At 40.4% G+C, this 21,362-nt stretch overlaps 1 protein-coding gene and 1 pseudogene across 1 annotated transcript in view; both read left to right on the forward strand.

The window, feature by feature from the left end:
- The first annotated feature begins 493 nt into the window (after positions 1–493).
- Positions 494–4,974, forward strand: LOC115585799 (chitinase-3-like protein 2; annotated as a pseudogene).
- Positions 4,975–15,892: 10,918 nt separating this feature from the next.
- Positions 15,893–21,362, forward strand: part of LOC115585806 (chitinase-3-like protein 1) — a 7,892-nt gene continuing 2,422 nt past the window's right edge. Inside the window, exons 1-10 of the mRNA XM_030424442.1 lie at positions 15,893–15,917; positions 17,010–17,036; positions 17,171–17,375; positions 17,466–17,522; positions 18,107–18,272; positions 18,366–18,484; positions 18,576–18,699; positions 18,793–18,975; positions 20,126–20,242; positions 20,381–20,505. Of these exons, the coding sequence (XP_030280302.1) occupies positions 15,893–15,917; positions 17,010–17,036; positions 17,171–17,375; positions 17,466–17,522; positions 18,107–18,272; positions 18,366–18,484; positions 18,576–18,699; positions 18,793–18,975; positions 20,126–20,242; positions 20,381–20,505 (1,148 nt within the window). The remainder of the gene's footprint in view (positions 15,918–17,009; positions 17,037–17,170; positions 17,376–17,465; positions 17,523–18,106; positions 18,273–18,365; positions 18,485–18,575; positions 18,700–18,792; positions 18,976–20,125; positions 20,243–20,380; positions 20,506–21,362) is intronic.

Below are 21,362 nucleotides of genomic sequence, written 5' to 3' on the forward strand. Positions count from 1 at the left end.
AATTGAGATTTTGGCCTTCCCAAATTCCTGACTTGAACCCCATCAAGAACATGTTGAATATGCTGAAGAAACACATTTGTGCCAGAAAACCAGAAGACTACGACGACCAGAAGACGATTTTGTAGACATGCATAATGTATTTTACTTTATTAAAAACAGTAGTTTTACAGTTCTTAAAAAAAACTGTTTGTCAACTGTTGACAAATGCCTGACCTTAAGCTTAATGTCACACGCTCTTGTAGGAAGTTAACCTGAGCTGGTATGCTCTCAAAACAATGTTACTTCCCTTTCATTACAGCTGTACTTTAAACCTGCCAATTATCTGATTTATGCCACACAGACTGATTAGAAACACAGTACCCAACCTGTTCTGTCAGATCACATCTGATCTCATGTAAATACTGTCCTAAGAAAACTTTTGACTTGTGGCTGTTGCTAATTTTGAAGCCTATTAAACACATTTCTCTATTTCTGGTTATACACAGCAAGAAAAATGTTCAAGCTCACTCTAACTGCAGGTAAGACACGCCAGTCAAGTAAATGTTTCCTTAAGGGTTCAGTTCACCAAAATTACATCAACACATATTTTCTCACTGAAATTAAATTTCTGGAGTTTAGGACTGCAAAATTGCATTAAAAAAATTTGACCCAAAACACTTTATTTTAGGGTACATACTCTAATTAACCATTATTGGCATGCATATTAGTAGCACTTTTGGTCTGTATTAGTCATTAAAGTAGAACTTATTGATGTTTTATTTTGCATTCTACTCTGGCATAAAATCATTTTCTCTAAATAACCCACTCAGTACAGACCTTATAGTATAAGGTGGTACTACCACAAGAACAGTCATTCTGCTTTGATAACACTTAATGTAAAGTTGAACCCTTCTTACGTAACAAAACACCAAACTACAAGTATTTATTTCTATTTCTCAAAACAACATTAACAAGGAACACATATCCCAGGACTGTAAAAAAAATTTCAAACTTAATGTAAATGCTGACTGCAAACAAAACTCATTGAGTCATTTTATTTTTATTTCTTGAAAACTGTTGTGTTGAAGTAAACATGTATGTAACACTCTAATCCTACCCTCTGAAGTTACATAAGGGGATGGAGTGGCTGAGAAAGAGAAACCATTCACCCTAAGTTACTGTACCATCAAAATGATTGAATTAATGATTTTGAAGCTGATATTTTCAGTTAAAAATAGGTACATGATGTTAATTTAATTAGGGGGACCCAATTATTTATAATTACGAACAAAGAGCCAACTTATATGGACTATAAAAGAGTCAATATGATAACTCACTTGTTACGCTATGCTTATTTCTTATCTTTATTTTTATCCCTAACATTGACCAAATCTGTCTTTTTGAAGGACTCTGCTTGATCATCGCCTGTCTGGGTAAGTTAATGACAAGTAGTTTACATGATCGAAAATCCTTAATCATAATTTAAAATCCTTCTAGAAGTTATATACACGTGGAATAATTGATGTCTTCAAATTATAATGCCTTGATGTTCCTCCATGTCTCAGCCTCCTCCACCAGGCTGGTGTGTTACTATGACAGCTCAGCTGAAAATAGAGTTGAGGACGGGAAGTTCCGGGTTTCAGATGTCGATCCGAACCAGTGTACACATCTCATCTATGCCTTTTCTGACATTAATGCCCAACATGAGCTGGTTCCCAAAAGTGAAGCTGACATACAACGATATGAGTCCTTTAATGGACTCAAAACCAGGTCAGTGTGTTTAGCCTCTAGGTGTGATGGAAATGATCTTATATTTTGTGTTTTGTCAAATGCTCTTTTCTAAAATATATCTACCCACAGAAATCCGCTGCTGAAAACACTGTTGGCAGTGGGTGGCATAATCTTTGACACAAGAAAGTAAGTTACTTATAAGAATATTTAAGCCTTATCTGTGCACATGCAAAATAGTAAGATGCTAGTAGTTGATAACAAAACATTTTCATGAGCAGGCACTAACAAAATAAGTGACATACATTTTTATACAGACACTATATAATAATGGAAATACAGACTCACTCAGGGAGGGCTGATTTGGCTCTGATCTGGAGATTTTTTCACCAATCTACAAAAAACATCCAATCAGGGCTGAAGCCTATTGCAAAAGCTTAAAATTAAAATGATGAAGTTAAGGGGTTAAACTTTACTTAGCTACTTACTTCATTTGCTCTGCCAGATGCATCTGCAGGAGCAAAATATATGTGAAAAACGTGAAATTTGTCTAGTTCCTATGCTATTTTTTTACTCATACTTATACCCTAAAATGAGAGGTTGATACTGTAACTGCCTATTGTAGTTATGTGGAATATTTTCACTATGATTTATAATCATGAGCGAAAAGGCTGGATATTTGTGCATTTATGTTATTCTACTTGAGAGCACTGTTTTGTCCAAATCTTTAACAGATTCAGTACAATGGCTTCAACACAGCAAGACAGAAAAAAGTTCATCCAGTCTGTTATCACACTACTGAGAGCAAATGTTTTGATGGGATAAACCTTGACTGGAGGTACCCCGGAGGAGCTCAGGGCCAACCAGAAGACAAGCAGAGATTCACACTGCTGACAAAGGTCATATCCTGAATTTCCATTCAGTGAGAAACATGATGAAAAATATGCCAGAGATTTAAGATTGTATCCTTGACTCAGACTGAACCATGCTTTTGTTTTGTATAGGAGCTCAAAGACGCCTTTGAGGCTGAGGCAACTGACCGTGAGAGATTAATTGTCACAGCTAGTGTGTCTGCTGAAAGAGCCATCATCAATGCCAGTTATGAAGTCGCACAGGTTGCAATGTAAGCCTGAATTGATGTAATTCTCAACTTTATATACCTGGGTATCTGTTGTCATGTTTTGGTGTACTTGATATCCTCTGCATTTTATCAGGCACCTGGATTTTATAAATGTGCTGACGTTTGACTTTCATGGCCCCTGGGAAAATGTCACTGGACACCACAGCCCCTTATATCGGGGATCCGAAGACACTGGCGACAATATCTACTCAAATACTGCAAGTACAGTGATTTACACTTCTACTGCCTGGATACAACTGCCCCACCTACAACAATGACTACACACTATTTAGAGAAGTTCTATCATTGTAATAGTTGTTTCTTTTCAACATTTTAGGACTCTGCCATGCAGTACTGGCAGGACCAGGGAGCACCTTCACAGAAGCTAAACTTGGGGTTAGCAACATATGGACGTGCTTTTACCCTCTCCTCTGCATCCAGTAATGTTGGAGCATCAGCCAGTGGTGCTGGTGATGACGCTGCTACACTGGTGTAGACGGATTCTGGGCCTCTTATGAGGTAAAAACTACATGATTGAATATATTTATATCAAAAGGCTTATAATCTAATGACCTGTACTGTTCTAACATCTCTAACATCAAATTTCTGTTAATTTTAGAGGCATTCATTAGATCTAAATATGTCATTTGACCCTTCATTTCAGACTTGTCTTTACCTTGAAGACGTTACAATACAGTTGATTCCTGATCAGAAAGTTCCATATGCCACAACAGAAAACCAATGGGTTGGATTTGACAACAAAGACAGCCTTGACGTTAAAGTAATCATTTGTTTATTTCCAACTATTGCTCAGTATTGCCTTGACAAATGACTGGTTAAAGACAAATCCAGTTTTTCTTTGCCAACAGGACTTCAGCGATTGAAATGTTTTCTTTCATCTTTTTCAGGTCAGTTACCTAAAAACTAACAACTTTGGAGGAGCTTCGGTCTGGTCTATGGACGTGGATGATTTTAGTGGAACGTTCTGTAAACAGGGCAACTTCTCCATCATCAGCCACCTGCATGCTCTCCTGATTCCAGGTAACCAAAATACAAGAAGTGTCTACGCTGTCAGTGGCTAGTATTGGGCAGTAAGTTATGGCAACGTCAAGGAGTGATGACCAAATATGTGACTATTCTTTTTCTTTCAGGTTTTCCTGACCTTACTACTCCAACGACAACCAAGCAGACAACCACAACAAGTACCCCGACCACAAAAATGCCCACAGCTCCATCTACAACCACAGCTCCACCTACCACAACCACAACTGCCCCACCTACAACAATGACTACAATGCCCCCTATCACAACCACAACTGCCCCTATCACAACAACCACAGCCCCCCCTTCTACAGCCACACAACCCCAACTACTACAACCACAGGTACCCCTACTACAACCTCAAAAACTTCAACTACTACAACCACAACCATGCACCCTACCACAACAGTCACAAAGCCCCCTAGTACAACCACAACTGCTCCCCCTACTACAACCACAACTCCCCCCCCTACTACAACCTTTGCAATGCCCCCAACCACTATCACAACAGCTCCCCCAACTACAACCACAACTCTGCCACCTACAACAACCACAACTCCCCCAACTACGACAACCACTACAATGCCTCCTACCACAACCACAACTTCCCCTACCACAACAACAGCTTCCCCTACTACAACAACAGCCCCCGCTACAACAACCACTACAATGCCCCCTACCACTACCACAACTGCCCCTACCACAACAGCAGCTCCCCCTACTACAACGACAACAGACCCCCCTACAACAACCACTACAATGCCCCCTACCACAACCACTACAATGCCCCTTACTACAACCACAACAACAATGCCCTCTTCTACAACCACAACTCCTCCACCTACAACAACCACGACAGTGCCCTCTACTACAACCACAACAACTCCCCCTACTACAACCACAACAACTCCACCCACTACAACTACAACAACCCCCACTACAACAACCACTACAATGCCCCCTACCACAACCACAACTGCCCCTACCACCTCAACAACAGCTCCCCCGACTACAACGACAACAGCCCCACCTACAACAGCCATGACAATGCCCCCTACTTCAACCACAATAACTTCACCTACTACAACCACAGCTCCCCCTACTAAAACCACAACAACTCCACCCACTACAACCACAACAGCCCCCACTACAACAACCACTACAATGCCCCCTACCACAACCACAACTGCCCCTACCACCACAACAACAGCTCCCCCGACTACAACGACAACAGCCCCACCTACAACAACCACGACAATGCCCTCTACTACAACCACAACAACTCCCCCTACTACAACCACAACAACTCCACCCACTACAACCACAACAGCCCCCACTACAACAACCACTACAATGCCCCCTACCAAAACCACAACTGCCCCTACCATGACAACAGCTTCCCCTACTACAACAACAGCCCCCGCTACAACAACCACTACAATGCCCCCTACCACTACCACAACTGCGCCTACCACAACAACAGCTCCCCCTACTACAACGACAACAGCCCCCCCCTACAACAACCACTACAATGCCCCCTACCACAACCACTACAATGCCCCTTACTACAACCACAACAACAATGCCCTCTACTACAACCACAACTCCTCCACCTACAACAACCACGACAATGCCCCCTACTACAACCACAACAACTCCACCCACTACAACAACCCCCTCTACCACAAGCACTACAATACCCCCTACCACAACCACAACTGCCCCTAACACAACAACAGTTCCCCCTACAACCACAACAACCCCCCCTACTACAACCACAGCTCCCCCTACTACAAACACAGCTCCCCCTACTACAAGCACAACAACTCCATCCACTACAACCACAACAACCCCCCTACTACAACCACAGCTCCCCCTACTACAAACACAGCTCCCCCTACTACAAGCACAACAACTCCATCCACTACAACCACAACAACCCCCACTACAACCACAACAAGCCCCACTACAACAACTACTACAATGCCCCCTATCACAACCACAACTGCCCCTATCACAACAACCACAGCTCCCCCTACTACAGCCACAACAACCCCAACTACTACAACCACAGGTCCCCCTATTACAACCTCAAAAACCTCACCTACTACAACCACAACCATGCCCCTACCACAACAGTCACAATGCCCCCTAGTACAACCACAACTGCTCCCCCTACTACAACCACAACTGCCCTCCCTACTACAACCATTGCAATCCCCGCAACTACAACCACAACAGCTCCCCCGACTACAACAACAACTCTGCCACCTAAAACAACCACAACTCCCCCAACTACTACAACCACTACAATGCCTCCTACCACAACCACAACTTCCCCTACCACAACAACAGCTTCCCCTACTACAACAACAACAGCCCCCGCTACAACAACCACAGCTCCCCCTACTACAACCACAACTGCCCCTACCACAACAACAGCTCCCCCTACTACAACCACAGCTCCCCCTACTACAACCACAACAACTCCACCTACTACAACCACAACAACACCCCCTACAACAACCACCACAATGCCCCCTACCACAACAACAACTCTCCCTACTACAACCATAGCTCCCCCTACTACAACCACAACAACTCCACCTACTACAACCACAACAACACCCCCTACAACAACCACTACAATGCCCCCTATTACAACCACAGCGGCATCACCTACAACAGCCACTACAATTCCCCCTACCACAACCACAGCCCCCCCTACTACAACCACAACTGCCTCTAGCACAACTATCACTGCTCCTACCACAACAACAACTCCCCCTACCACAACCACAACTCCCCCTACTACAACAACAACAGCTGCCCCTATTATAACTGTGATCCCCTGTGATGGCAAGAATCATGAGCGTCTCCCTGTCCCTAATGACCCAACTTCTTATTACAACTGTGCGGGTCAGAGGGTCTTCGTTGTACAATGCGATCCAGGTTTGGTCTTCAATGTAAACTGCAGCTGCTGTGAAAGAAATAATTTAACTGTCTATAAGTGGCAATATTTATTCTTATTAACAAGTGGGTGGCATTGTAAAAAAAAAAGGTTATTCACTGATTACTTATATGTGAAAAATAAATATAATAAATATTTTGCAATAGAATTTTCAGATGGATTTCCAGGAATTCTCTGTCACAACAGAAATGCCAAGGAAGAGAAAATTATTAAATCTATTCTATTTCATTAAACCTGTTATTTAACAATCAATTGCAACTGTGTATACTTGTTAAGTTATACACAGTTGTATTTGGGTGCAGACGCTTTTCTGCTTGCTCTCGCTTCTGCTTGCTATTTTTTCCACTGTTATTAATTTTCTTCACTGCAGGTTTACAGGCAGCAACTCCTGGATATTTACAAACAACTGGGACAAAAATTAACTGACTGCTGCTGCCTTATTTCACTTTTTCTAAAAAAATTTCTTCCGAACTCCGCACTTTCAGAACGAGGCCTTCGAAGTAGCACAAGCCTATTAGCAGCTAAAGCCTATTAGCAGCTAAAGCTAACTAGCACCAAAATGCCTCTTGTTAACCTGAACCTTCAGAACATCCTACAGAAAATTGCTGAGCTGGAAACCAAGATCCACCGGATAGAAGTAAATGTGGAAGTGAATGGACTATCTGGGAACGAAACTACTCTCCCATGGAATCAAAACAGCAGACAAGAGCCTGCTAACACACAGCTAATTAGCCCCGACAATGACTCGACAAAACAGGAGTTCAGGGGACTGGATAAAAAGCCCAGGAACAATCATCCCTGCTGGAATATTCTTGGAGCAAAGCCTAAAGTTAAATCATTTTTGGGAGAACGAGTAACAGGCAGAGCCCAGCGTCCTGAGATCTGTGATGCAACTGGTTGGCCTGCACTTTCCTCTGAAAAGAGTGCCTCCTCAACGCCCGTACCAAAGCGGAAACAACCGTGGACAACGGTGAAAACAAAAAGTAAGAGCGTACCTACGCAAATAACAAAAATACAACTGGAGAACAGATTTGCTCCACTTTATCAAGACCGTGCAAGCTCTCCGTCAATGAACAAGGAGAGTTATGAGACCAAATTCAAAAGTAAAAGACCACAGAAAGAGCTAATGACTGGACCACAAACACTGATTGTGGGTGATGTTGCTGTGAAGGAGGTAAACAGCTTTTGCAGCAAGAAGAACACCAAAGTACTCTGTTTTACCAACGATATGGTCTCTGACGTCTCAGAAAAAATTCTGGACATTGTCGCTGAACATCCAACAGTGAAATCTCTCATCTTACACACAGGGGCCTGTGATGTTGTGAAACAACAATCTGAGGTATTGAAACAAGACTTCACTGATCTGTTGAACAAAGTCAGATCTCTCGATACTGTGGTGTTTGTCAGTGGCCCTCTACCAACTGTCCGTAGAGGTGATGAGAGATTCAGCAGGTTGTTGATGTTGAACAGATGGCTCAAAGCTACATGTGCCGCTCAATCGGTGAACTTTATTGACAATTTTAACATTTTCTGGGAACGCAGACACCTCTTTAAGGCAGATGGATTCTGCCTTAACAAGTCAGGAGTAAGGTTGTTAACCTCCAACATATTCTACTCTGTGCACCACACACCAGTTCCTCCCTTCAAGGACACCAGGCAAAACAAACTAAAACAACTGATAAGACAGCCCTTGGAAGAAGAAATACTTGTGCCTGAGATAAGCTTCGAACAGACAAGTCAGCTGTGCCAGGAGGAGGAGTCCTTGCTGCCATCTTCGCTCCGCAAGGAGGAGTCCCCCCCAGTCGCAACAAGAGGGAACATCCACTCTCCACCAACCCCAACCAACTCTCCGCCCTCTCCAGCCAGCCTCAGCCTCAGCCTCTCCCCCTCTTCCCCCCTCCTCGATTTCACGGATGAGATGAAAAAGCTGGTCAATGTTGGACTCAGACTCACACCCCGCCCAAATCTGCCACGCTTGAAACCACCATCGCCAAAACGTCATCGTGCCCCTCCGCCCCCTCTGAATAATCTTTGGCCTCTACAGTCTGAAAACAGCGAAGTACATCCTGTCCATGCTGACAGTACAATTAACGCTTACTGATATGTGCCGGGTCCGGGCTATGAAGTTGATATCACTACTGTTTTCCCCCGAGAAAAGCCAGGGCCCCCTGGAGTTCAGGCTGCCTCCTCAATTCCTGTGATTACAGGTAATAGAAAAATTGTGAATTTGTTGAGAAACAGGAAATGCGGGACTAAATCTGCCAATCCATTCAATTTAGCTCCCATTCCTCGTCAGCCACTAACTGTCGCAAAAAACTGCACAGTTGGTTTTGATACTGTAACTGTAGCTCTATTAAACATCAGATCTCTAGCAGGAAAATCTTTTTTAATACATGACTTTATCATCAAACACAATCTTACTTTTATGTTTTTAACTGAAACTTGGTTAGACCAGGATAACAGTGCAGCTGTTCACATTGAATCCAGTCCTCCAAATTTCTCTTTCATAAGTGAAACTAGAATGCATAAAAAAGGAGGAGGTGTTAGTATTTTGTTTAATGAGTTACTCAAATGCAAGCAGATGTTTTATGGAAGTTTTACTTCTTTTGAATATGTTGCTCTTCAGGTAAACTCATCTTCTCGAGCTATATTTCTAAACATCTACAGGCCACCTAAATACTGCACATATTTCTTTGATGACCTTGTTGAGTTACTATCTCTTATCTGCACTGACTTTGATTGTGTGTTAATTGTTGGTGACTTTAACATCCATGTCGACAAGCCTGAGGACAGATGGACTAAAGAACTGTGCTGTGTCCTTGATAACTTTGGACTCACTCAGCATGTGACACAACCCACACACAACAGGGGCCACATCCTGGACTTAGTTATCTCAAAGGGTCTGAACATTTCTAAGGTTCTGGTATCTGATGTCGCTCTCTCCGACCATTACTGTGTTTTCTTTGAGAGTGATATATCAGTGCACACAAATGTTCAAACTCAGGTTGTCTCAAAGCGATACATCACTGAAAACACTGGTGACATATTCATTGATGCTTTCTCTTCCACACCACCCCTCTCTAGGTTCTCTGTCAATGACCTTGTACTTCATTTCAATTCCAAAATTACAAATGTCATGAAAGCCATTGCACCCACTAAAGTGAAGGTGGTCCCTGGTAAGAAAAAATCTCCTTGGAGAAACGCCACGCTTGTCAAGATGGAAAAAAGGGAATGTCGAAAAGCTGAGCGCAGGTGGCGAAAAACAAATCTCCAGGTTCATTTTGACATTTATAAAGAGAGACTTTACATTTTTAATTTAGAATTAAAAAAGTCAAGGCAGTCCTTCTTCTCAGACATTATCACCAAGAACAAAAATAATGCTCGTGCCTTGTTTGCTACTGTCGACAGGTTAACAAACCCTCCTGTGCCAGTAGCAGCTGAACATCTGTCTACCAGGGCCTGTAATGAATTTGCATCATTCTTCACTGCCAAAATTCAGAACATTAGACAAGCGGTCAGTGCCACTCTACCAGGTACTGGAGGTGTGTTGTCGTTTTGTCCACCTAAACCCAACTCTAATACCCTGACACAATTTGATCCAATTAATGACAAAAACCTTCAAGACATTATACAGCATTTGAAGTCTTCCTCCTGCAGCCTGGATATTTTACCAGCAGGGTTCTTCAAAAAAGTTTCAGACTGCATGATTCCAGACCTGCTACAGATTGTTAACACATCTCTTCTCTCAGGTGTCTTCCCCCAAGCCATTAAGACAGCAGTCATTAAACCACTCCTGAAGAAGAGAACTCTAGACACATTAGTAATGAATAACTATAGGCCCATTTCAAACCTCCCAATTTTAAGTAAAATAATTGAAAAAGCTGTCTTTCAACAGCTGAACAATTACTTAATAACAAATGGCTGTTTTGATGCTTTCCAATCAGGATTTCGACCACATCACAGCACTGAGACGGCCCTCGTTAAGGTCTTCAACGACATTCATTCAAACACAGACAGCGGAAAAATCTCAGTCTTAGTATTACTGGATCTCAGTGCTGCGTTTGACACAGTCGACCATAATATACTACTGGACCGACTGGAAAACTGGGTTGGACTCTCTGGTACAACACTAAAGTGGTTTAAATCTTATCTAAATGAGAGAGGTTACTTTGTGTCTATTGGTGACTACACATCTGAACGGATGAAAATGACAAGCGGAGTACCCCAGGGCTCCATTCTGGGGCCTCTACTATTCAACATTTACATGCTCCCTCTAGCTCAAATAATGGAAAACAATGAAATTTGCTACCATAGTTATGCAGATGACACACAAATTTACATAACCATATCACCAGGGGACTATAATCCCATACATACCCTGAGTAGATGCATTGAACAAATCAATGATTGGATGTGTCAGAGTTTTCTTCAGTTAAACAAAGATAAGACTGAAATAATTGTTTTTGGATCCAAGGAAGAACGACTTAAAGTCTCTGCTCAGCTTCAGTCTGTAATGTTGAAAACTACAGACCAAGTCAGAAACCTTGGTGTGACTGTGGACTCAGACATGAATTTCAGCAGCCATATTAAGACAGTTACAAAGTCAGCCTACTATCACCTTAAGAATATATCCAGGATAAGAGGGCTTATGTCTCGGCAGGATTTGGAGAAACTTGTTCACGCATTTATCTTCAGCAGACTCGACTACTGTAATGGTGTCCTTACAGGACTCCCTCAAAACTCCATCAGACAGCTGCAGCTGATTCAGAATGCTGCTGCTCGAGTCCTAACAAGAACCAAAAAAGTAGATCACATCACTCCAGTTCTTAGATCTTTACACTGGCTTCCTGTCTATCAAAGAATAGATTTCAAAGTCCTGTTGTTGGTTTATAAAGCATTGAATGGTTTCGGGCCAAAATACATTTCTGATCTGCTGCCGCGTTATGAACCATCCAGACCTCTGAGATCGTCAGGTACCGGTCTGCTTTCAGTCCCCAGAGTCAGAAGTAAACATGGAGAAGCAGCTTTCAGTTACTATGCGCCACATATTTGGAACAAACTCCCTGAAAATTGCAGGTCTGCTCCAACACTCACCTCTTTTAAATCAAGACTTAAAACATTTCTTTTTGCCACTGCTTTTAACTGAAGCAATTCAAGTCTTTGAACTGCATTATTACTCTGAGTTTTTTTTTTTTTTTTTTTTTTATAATGTAATTTTTAATGTCTTTTAAATGAAATGTTTGTCTTTTCATGTAATTTGTGTGTGCCTGTAAAGCACTTTGAGTTGCCTTGTGTCTGAATTGTGCTATACAAATAAACTTGCCTTGCCTTGCCTTGCCTTAAGTTTGACAATATCTTCTCATCTACCCCATGTCTGACAATATACAATATTCATTATATTTATGAATATATAATGCATACAACATGTGTATTGTCATCAAGAACACTTTGGGTCTTCTCTCCATGCTGCATGTATTAAATAAATCTGATTCATCACACTGAGTCTAAAATTCTTTGGAGAATTAGCAGCTCTCTACCTCAACAAGGAGAATTTCCCTAGACAAGTTTCATCTCCACTTGCTGGTTCCCTACTGTCAACTGGATGAGGTCTAGTACATAGCTCAATCCTGAAACCTCTACAATGTCTGTTAAAACAGAGGGAAAAGTAGGAACTGAAGCTTTTTTTAATAAGACAATACACACTGCTGTTTTTCAGTAGAAAGCAAAAACAACATGTTGATAGGTGTGTATGCTAAAGTGGGTGTGTTTGAAATTTTTGTTGTGCTTTACAACCCTTTATTAGCACATTCCTTTTTGGTTACACTGTTGTTTATTACGTATCAATCAGAAAATGCTTGCTTTGTCATAGACGCTAACCTTTTGTGGGGTGTGTTTCCTCTTTGTTATTTAACCACTGTTTAATTAGATGATTATAATGCTGTTGCTCATTTCTACCAACTTGCTCTGTTGATGTATTGGCACTTTCTCTTACATCATATTGTGACTTTATGAACATATTTGTTGAGTTCAGAAAGTCTATTAGCAGCTATATCTGAATATACAGTCAATTAGCCATGCCTTTGATGCTGCTTACACAATAATAGACTTGGCTCTATTAATAGCTATAGTGAGATATTTTTTAATGTTTTTGCTATAATTTCTCTCTGCTCTGTACCCCAGGATCATTCCACTGTCATTGCATTATATTGGGCAAGTATTCACATGTTTCTGGTCACTCTGTGCAGATACTGATTTTTTTTTTTTGCCAGCCATTTTGTTCTTGATGACATTGTATCTCAAAACTTAGCTTTAGAGAAATCTGAATGAGTATTGCATATCACCACCTTCTTAAAGTAATGGTCCAAGTCATTTTTGACAAAAATACTTTTTTTGCCATTGAGCTCTTCATGATGCTGGCCACCTCAAATCACATACATCCTCAGTCGATATATATATTTACCCCAAGGGACTATGAAAATCATCATCTATTGTCAAAACCTTTTGTATGTGAAATGATTAAGAAATATCATTTACTCTATATTTGGTTCTGTTTTTTTCTGTCTTTTGAAAAACTTGAAAACATGACTTAGGCCATTATCTTAGGAAGATGACCATATTAAAACTGACGACCTCAGGGTTCTCAGTCCCCCTGTAAGAGTGACAGAACAGTCCTAACAGGAAGATATTTTAACATGGTGGTGTCATGCTGCTTCAGTAAATACAATTGGAATTCATAATCAAAAGGGCCTCGCATTAAGTGAGTCATTTTGTAATTTAGTCTCTGTTTCCATCCATGTCTAATTGCTTTGGAAATTGCAGTGTTGCGTTTATTATCCTCACCCTTTATTGCCGCACCCTGTCAACCATCAACACCCTTCCCAATTTAAAACCACACAGTCATACATTTCTCAGACATCGTCCATCAGAGTAGAGAGACAGTATACACTTCTGTCACCACCAACATTGTAAGTAGTCCTTTTAATCCGATTTTACTTAACCAGATTTTGCAAACTGCTTAGTTGATCCTGCGTACATTGCTATACCTGCTCCATGTCTAACTAACTAGCTAGCGTAACCAAACAGATCTGAAGGTAAATCCAGCAGGAATGTTAAGACTTTTCTCTTTTCATTTTGTTGAACCTAATGTTACGATTATTGCATGTTGTGCCAATTATGTGAATGTTGTCATAATCATCACATAAAAAACTGCAAGGCGTCCTCTTTTAAACAATTATAATGTCTTCACTGTCACAGCATGGTTAAGAATGACTATGATGCATTTTGGCATCAAGATTTCAAAAAACATTTTGAGTTTGTTTCTAAGGTCTAACATGACCATGAAATGACAAGAAAAGTAATTTGAATAGTTTAAAAGAGGCTGTCTTGGAGTCCTTTTATGTTTACATGTATTCCTATCTGAAGTGCACCTCTAACAATCTCAGTGTGAGTCTAGGAAGCGCTCCTGCCCTTACATTATTTTTATTCTACATATTTTAAAATACACATGTTGTGTTTATTCACTTAAACCAGTGTTGTTACATGAGACAGGACATCCCTTCATCCAACTTGACTGCTTAAAAAACACAGTAACCACCCTGTTATGTCAGATCACATCTGATCTAATCAGATCTTCAGTGGGATTTAAAACACACAATTAAAAAGAGTAATCTGATATCTGGGCCAGAAGTGGTACAAAGGTAATTATTTTCAAATTCTTCAAGAAAACCTAAAATCATCAGCCAGAAGATTGGGTCTTGGGTGCAGTTGGGTATTTGAGCTACTAGAAGGTTGTGAATGGCTATGAAAAACCACCTAATTTAGGTGAAAATGACAAAGGGAAATTTGACCAATTATTAGCATTATTGTATGTATATTGTATAGTTTCAGCCACATTTTCATAAGCCCTGTAATAAATTCAATACAGAGCCAAACTTCATGAATGTTTTTTGTGACAAAGTTGTATGTGTTTCATACACTTGTGGCTGTAACTGTTAATGTTGGAATTTGAGGATTGTAGGCATTTATTTTACTTTGATAAAAAAAAAAAAGAAAACAGTAGTTTGAACAGTAATTAAAATCAACTGTTTGTCAAGTGTTGCCAAATAGCTGCCCTTAAGCTTGATAGCTGGGCAAAGATTTTCTGACAGTGTAGAGGTGCAACCAAGACTCAAAGAAATTTTCAAAAAAAGAGATGACTCACATGTTTGTGAGTGTTTGCCAATTTTTTTTCCCTTCGTCTCTTCCAATGCATTCTACGGAGCCCCAGACATGACATGGTCTAAAGACAAAAATGTAGTCTGTTTCTTACTATTTTAAGTACACATTATTTTAAACATTTACAGGCATGAAGTCATGTCAATGTAACAAATATCATGGCACAGTTAATGAGCAAAACTTAAAACTGTAGAGTCAGGAGTTTGGAATAATCAGTGAAGTTTATCATCTGTTCCTCATGCGCACATGCGCATGTTAATGTAGAGATACCCATATAGTTTCTGCTGCTGCATTAAGGATGTATTTCAGACTTTCATCCCATCGTTATTGATCAGGATGATACTTTTGATGACCAATCCCACCTGATCCACACACACACACACACACAGAGAGAGTTAAATATCACTTAATTTTTTTTCATATTCAGTCAAACAGAGTTGGTGATAGGACAGATGATTGTGAAACGGCGGCGCAGAGGGTCCAACAGCCGATGAAATATGATGCAGAAAAAACACACCCATGACTCATTCAGAGTCTAAATACAACCTCTTTGCGCTATCTTATGCTGCATTTATGAAATAAAAGAACTATACTACAATAAATAGAAATAGAGTAGCAATACAAAACTGTAAATGCAGGCCTACTTCAGTCCTCCCTGTCTGAATGGAATCTTGTGAATACTTTTGCCTTGTGGCTGGTGCTAATGTTGAGGCCTGTATACTAATGATCAACCATCCTGTTAATCAGCAGTTTTAAAATCTGTTTTAGTATCTATATATTTTTTTATTTTTCTGTATATTAAACACATTTTTCTATTTCTGCCTATCCACAGCAACACAATGTTCAAGCTCACTCTGACTGCAGGTAAGACACGCCAGTCAAGTAAATGTTTCCTGAAGGGTTCAGTTAACCCAAATTACATGAACACATATTTCCTCTCTTACCTCCACTGGTATCGAGCCCACGCAGATTACTTTTGTTCCTAATTGTTTGACTGTGTTTGTCTCTAAGAAAACAGTGAGGACACAGTGGACATGAGTGGAATTTGATTTCCTGTGCTTTGGACTGTAAAATTGCATTAAAAAAAATTAAACCCAAAACACTTTAGGGTACATACTATATAATGACCATCACTGCTACGCATATTAGTAGCGTATTTGCTCTTTATTAGTCATTATAATAGAACTTGTTAATAGTTTATTCTGCATTCTACTCCGCCATTAAAGAATTTTTACAAAAAAAAAAAACAAACACTTAGTATGGACCTTACAGAATTAAGTGGTACTACCACAAGAATAGTCATTCTGCTTTAACAGCACTAACTGAAAACAAAACTCATTGGGTCATGATTATGTTATGCCTTGAAAACATTTGTGTTGAAGTAAACATGTAGGCTATGTAACACTCTAATCCTACCCTCTGAAGTTACATAGGGGGACGGAGTGGCTGAGAAAGAGACACCATTCAACCTATGTTACTGTACTACCAAAATGACTGAATGAATGATTTTGATGCTGTTATTTTGAGGTTAAAAAAAATTACATAATGTATCTTTAATTAAGGGGACATAATTAAATTAAAAGGTTATTTGTAATGATTGATAAAGAGCCTATTTATGAGGACTATAAACAAGGAAATTGATGCTTATATTCATGTTAATAAGCAAGTTATTATAGTTACAGTTATTGGTTAATGTGTGTACACTATAGACACTGTGATTCTGAATTTTTAGAACTTAAAATTAAATTCCATTTACCTCCAATGTATTGGGGTGACTGCAGAGATCAGAAAGAACAATAATCCATTAACCTTAGAAGATGAAACCAAACCCTGTATGTAATGCTAGAAACCAGTAGAAGTGAGTGAGAAAACCTTGTATTATGGATGAAATGACTTGTTACGTTATGTTTACTTTTTATTCTTATTTAACACTGACCAAATCTGTCTTTTTTGAAGGACTCTGCTTGATCATCTCCTGTCTGGGTAAGTTCGATTAAACATATTCGAAAATCCTTAATCATATTTAAAAATCCTTCTAGAGGTTATATGATGTCCCCAAGTCGTGGAATAATTAAAGTTGTCAAATTATAATGCCTTGATGTTCCTTCATGTCTCAGCCTCCTCCACCAGGCTGGTGTGTTACTACGACAGCTCAGCTGAAAATAGAGTTGAGGACGGGAAGTTCCAGGTTTCAGATATCGATCCGAACCAGTGTACACATCTGATCTATGCCTTTTCTGACATTAACGCCCAACATGAGCTGGTTCCCAAGAATGAAACTGACATACAACGATATGAGTCCTTTAATGGACTCAAAACCAGGTCAGTGTTTTTAGCCTCTAGGTGTGATGGAAATGATCTTATATTTTGTGTTTTGTTAAATGCTCTTTTCTAAAATGTATCTACCAACAGAAATCCGCTGCTGAAAACACTTTTGGCAGTGGGTGGCATAACCTTTGACACAAGAAAGTAAGTTACTTACAAGAACACTAAAGCCTTATCTAGTGCACATGCAAAAAACTGAGATGCTGGTAACAAAACATTTTAATGAGCAACAAAAGTAACATTCATTTTTGTACAGACACTATATAATGATGGAAATACAAACTCACTCAGGGAGGACAGTATGATTTGGCTCTGATCTGGAGATTTTATCACCTACACCTATCATCTACAAAAAACATCCAATCAGGGCTGAAGCCTGTTAAAAACAAAACTGTGAACTTAAACTTAAACCTAAAATGGTGAAGTAAATGGGTTAAACTTTACTTAGCTACTTACTTCATTTGCTCTGCCAGATTCATCTGCCAACAACATGAAATTTGTCTAGTTCCCAAGCTATTTTTTGTTTTTACTGATACTTCTACCCTAAAAAAAAAGTGGTTGGTAAAGTAACTGCTCATTGTAGTTATGTGGAATATTTTCACTATAATTATGAGTGAAAAATATGGTAACCAGTCCATTTACCTGAGGCTGGATATTTTTGCTTTGTGCTGCTCTATTCATTTGTCTTATTCTACTTGACAACACTGTTTTGTTCAAATGTTTAACAGATTCCGTACAATGGCATCAACACAACAAGACAGAACAAAGTTCATCCAGTCTGTTATCACACTACTGAGGGCAAATGGGTTTGATGGGATAAACCTTGACTGGAGGTACCCTGGAGGAGTTCAGAGCCAACCAGAAGACAAGCAAAGATTCACACTGCTGACAAAGGTCAGATCCTGAATTTCTCTTCAGCAAGAAATATGTCAAAAATTTAAGATTTTATCCTTGACTCAGACTGAGCCACGCTTCTGTGTTGTATAGGAGCTCAAAGACGCCTTTGAGGCTGAGGCAACCAACCGTGAGAGATTAATTGTCACTGCTAGTGTGTCTGCTGAAAGAGCCATCATCAATGCCAGCTATGAAGTCGCACAGGTTGCAATGTAAGGCTGAATTAATGTAATTCTTAACTTTATATCCCTGGGTATCTGTTGTCATGTTTTGGTGTACTTGATCTCCTCTGCATTTTATCAGGCACCTGGATTTTATAAATGTGCTGACGTTTGACTTTCATGGACCCTGGGAAAATGTCACAGGACACCACAGCCCCTTATATCGGGGATCCCATGACACTGGAGACAATATCTACTCAAACACTGCAAGTACAGGGATTGACACTCCAACTGCCTGGATACCTTTCTATTTAGAGAAGTTCTATCATTGTAATAGTTGTTTCCTTTCAACATTTTAGGACTCTGCCATGCAGTACTGGCAGGACCAGGGAGCACCTTCACAAAAGCTAAACTTGGGGTTAGCAACATATGGACGTGCTTTTACCCTCTCCTCTGCATCCAGTAATGTTGGAGCATCAGCCAGTGGTGCTGGTGACGACGGCTGCTACACCGGTGTAGACGGATTCTGGGCCTCCTATGAGGTAAAAACTGCATGATTTAATATATTTATAAAAACAGCCTTAATATAACCTAACTATGGAAGCCGAGAACGGCCATGCATTCATATATTTTATTTCTTCCGTTTTCCTGTGATAACGGGATAATTTTCTCGGGATCTCGTGATAACGAAACGTTGTTTTCCCGAGATAACGAGTTAATTAATTTGAGATCTCGAGAATACAAAACGATAGTGTATTAAATTAAATCATTGCAGGAAACATCATTCAGTGTAGCAATGTCAGGGGAGCAGGAGGATATTGATCACCTCGTCACATATCTTTTCAATCAAGGCCTGACATAGGCTGAAATAGCATTATGAGTTGCTATTACAAATAATTTACACATTAATGTGCATGAACTAAGAAGATGGTTAGCAAGACTTCAGCTATAACACCGCCGCAATCTAAGTGAGCCTGATGTCGTCCCTGTAGCATCCCCGGCTGGATGATGGTCAGACTCTCTAACTGATGGTCCAAAGTGTTTATTACAGGAACCTTGTAAACTTGAACACACCTTCGGACACACCATAAGAGCTTGTGCCCTTTATCAGCCAGGTGCTTAGTAAATCATTTTCATTACGTTCAGCAAAAACCATGCAGGCACACTTCCAACACGCAGACACACACGATTCACAAGGACACGGGTGTTCTCGGTTCACAATGAGACGATTTCAAAATAAAAGTCCTGAATTTGGCGCCTAATGTAATTAATAAAATAATAACCTGGCTTCAAAGAATAACAGTAAACTAAATGAAAACAAGATGTTCTCATAAACAATTATCACATTAAAGGTCATTTACAGTCGTTACACTAACTGTGTGACTCATTCTCACACACACACACACACACACTCACACTCTCTTAATTTTATCGTTATCACAAGAAAACAACCTTTGTTATACAGAGATAACAAGATAATAAGTCGTTATCAAGAGAAAACACCCTTTGTTATATTGAGATAAGGAGATAATAAGTCGTTACCACAAGATAACTGTGCATTAAAAAGAGAAACATCCATGGCCGATCTCGGCTTCTGTACTTAACCACTTGTACTGTTTTTCTAACACCAAATTCTGTTAATTTTAGGGGCATTCGTGAGATCTAAATATGTCATTTGACCCTTCATTTCAGACTTGTCTTTACCTTGAAGATGTTGATATACAGTTGATTCCTGATCAGAAAGTTCCATATGCCACAACAGAAAACCAATGGGTTGGATATGACAACAAAGACAGCCTTGATGCTAAGGTAATCATTTGTATGTTTCCAACTATTGCTCAGTATTGCCTTGCAAATGACTGGACAAATGACAAAAATGACAAATGACGCTTTCTCTTTGCCAACAGGACTACAGCTGTTGAAATGTTTGCTTTTTCATCCTTTCAGGTCAGTTACCTAAAATCTAACAACTTTGGAGGAGCTTTGGTCTGGTCTATGGACCTGGATGACTTTAGTGGAAAGTTCTGTAAACAGGGCAACTTCTCCTTCATCAGCTACCTGCATGCTCTCCTGATTCCAGGTAGCCAAAATACAAAAAGTGTCCACGCTGTCAATGGCTAGTATTGGGCAGTAAGTTCATCAAAGAGTGATGAACAAATATCTGACTTTTTTTTTTTTTTTTTTAGGTTTTCCTGACCTTACTACTCCAACGACAACCAAGCAGACAACCACAACAACTACCCCGGCCACAAAAAGGTCCACAACTAAAACCACAGCTCGCCCTACCACAACCACTACCCCCCGTACGACAGTCACTACAATTCCTGCTACCACAACCACAACTGCTACTATGACAATCACAGCTTCCCCTACCCCAACCACTACAATCCCCCCTACCACAACAACAACTTCCCCTACTACAACCACTACAATGCCCCCTCCTGCAACCACAACAGCCCCACCTACAACAACGACTACAATATCCCCTACCACAACAACAGCTCCCCCTGCTACAACCGCAACTCCCCCACCTACAACAACCACTACAATGCCCCCTACAACAACAACAACAGCTCCCCCTACTACAACCACTACAATGCCCCTTACCACAACACCAGCTCCCCCTACTACAACCACAACTGCCCCACCTACAACAACCACTACAATGCCCCCTATTACAACCACAACTGCAGCACCTACAACAACCACTACAATGCCCCCCATTACAACCACAACTGCAGCACCTACAACAACCACTACAATGCCCTGGCCACACCCCTGCCACAACAACAACAGCTCCCCTTGCTACAACCACAACTCCCTCAACTACAACAACCACTACAATGCCTCCTACTACAACCACAACTGCCCCACCTACAACTACCACTACAATACCCCGTACTACAACCACAACTCCCCACCTACAACA

This window comes from Sparus aurata, chromosome 7, assembly GCF_900880675.1.
Source record: "Sparus aurata chromosome 7, fSpaAur1.1, whole genome shotgun sequence".
In the NCBI taxonomy this organism is placed as follows: Eukaryota; Metazoa; Chordata; class Actinopteri; order Spariformes; family Sparidae; genus Sparus; species Sparus aurata.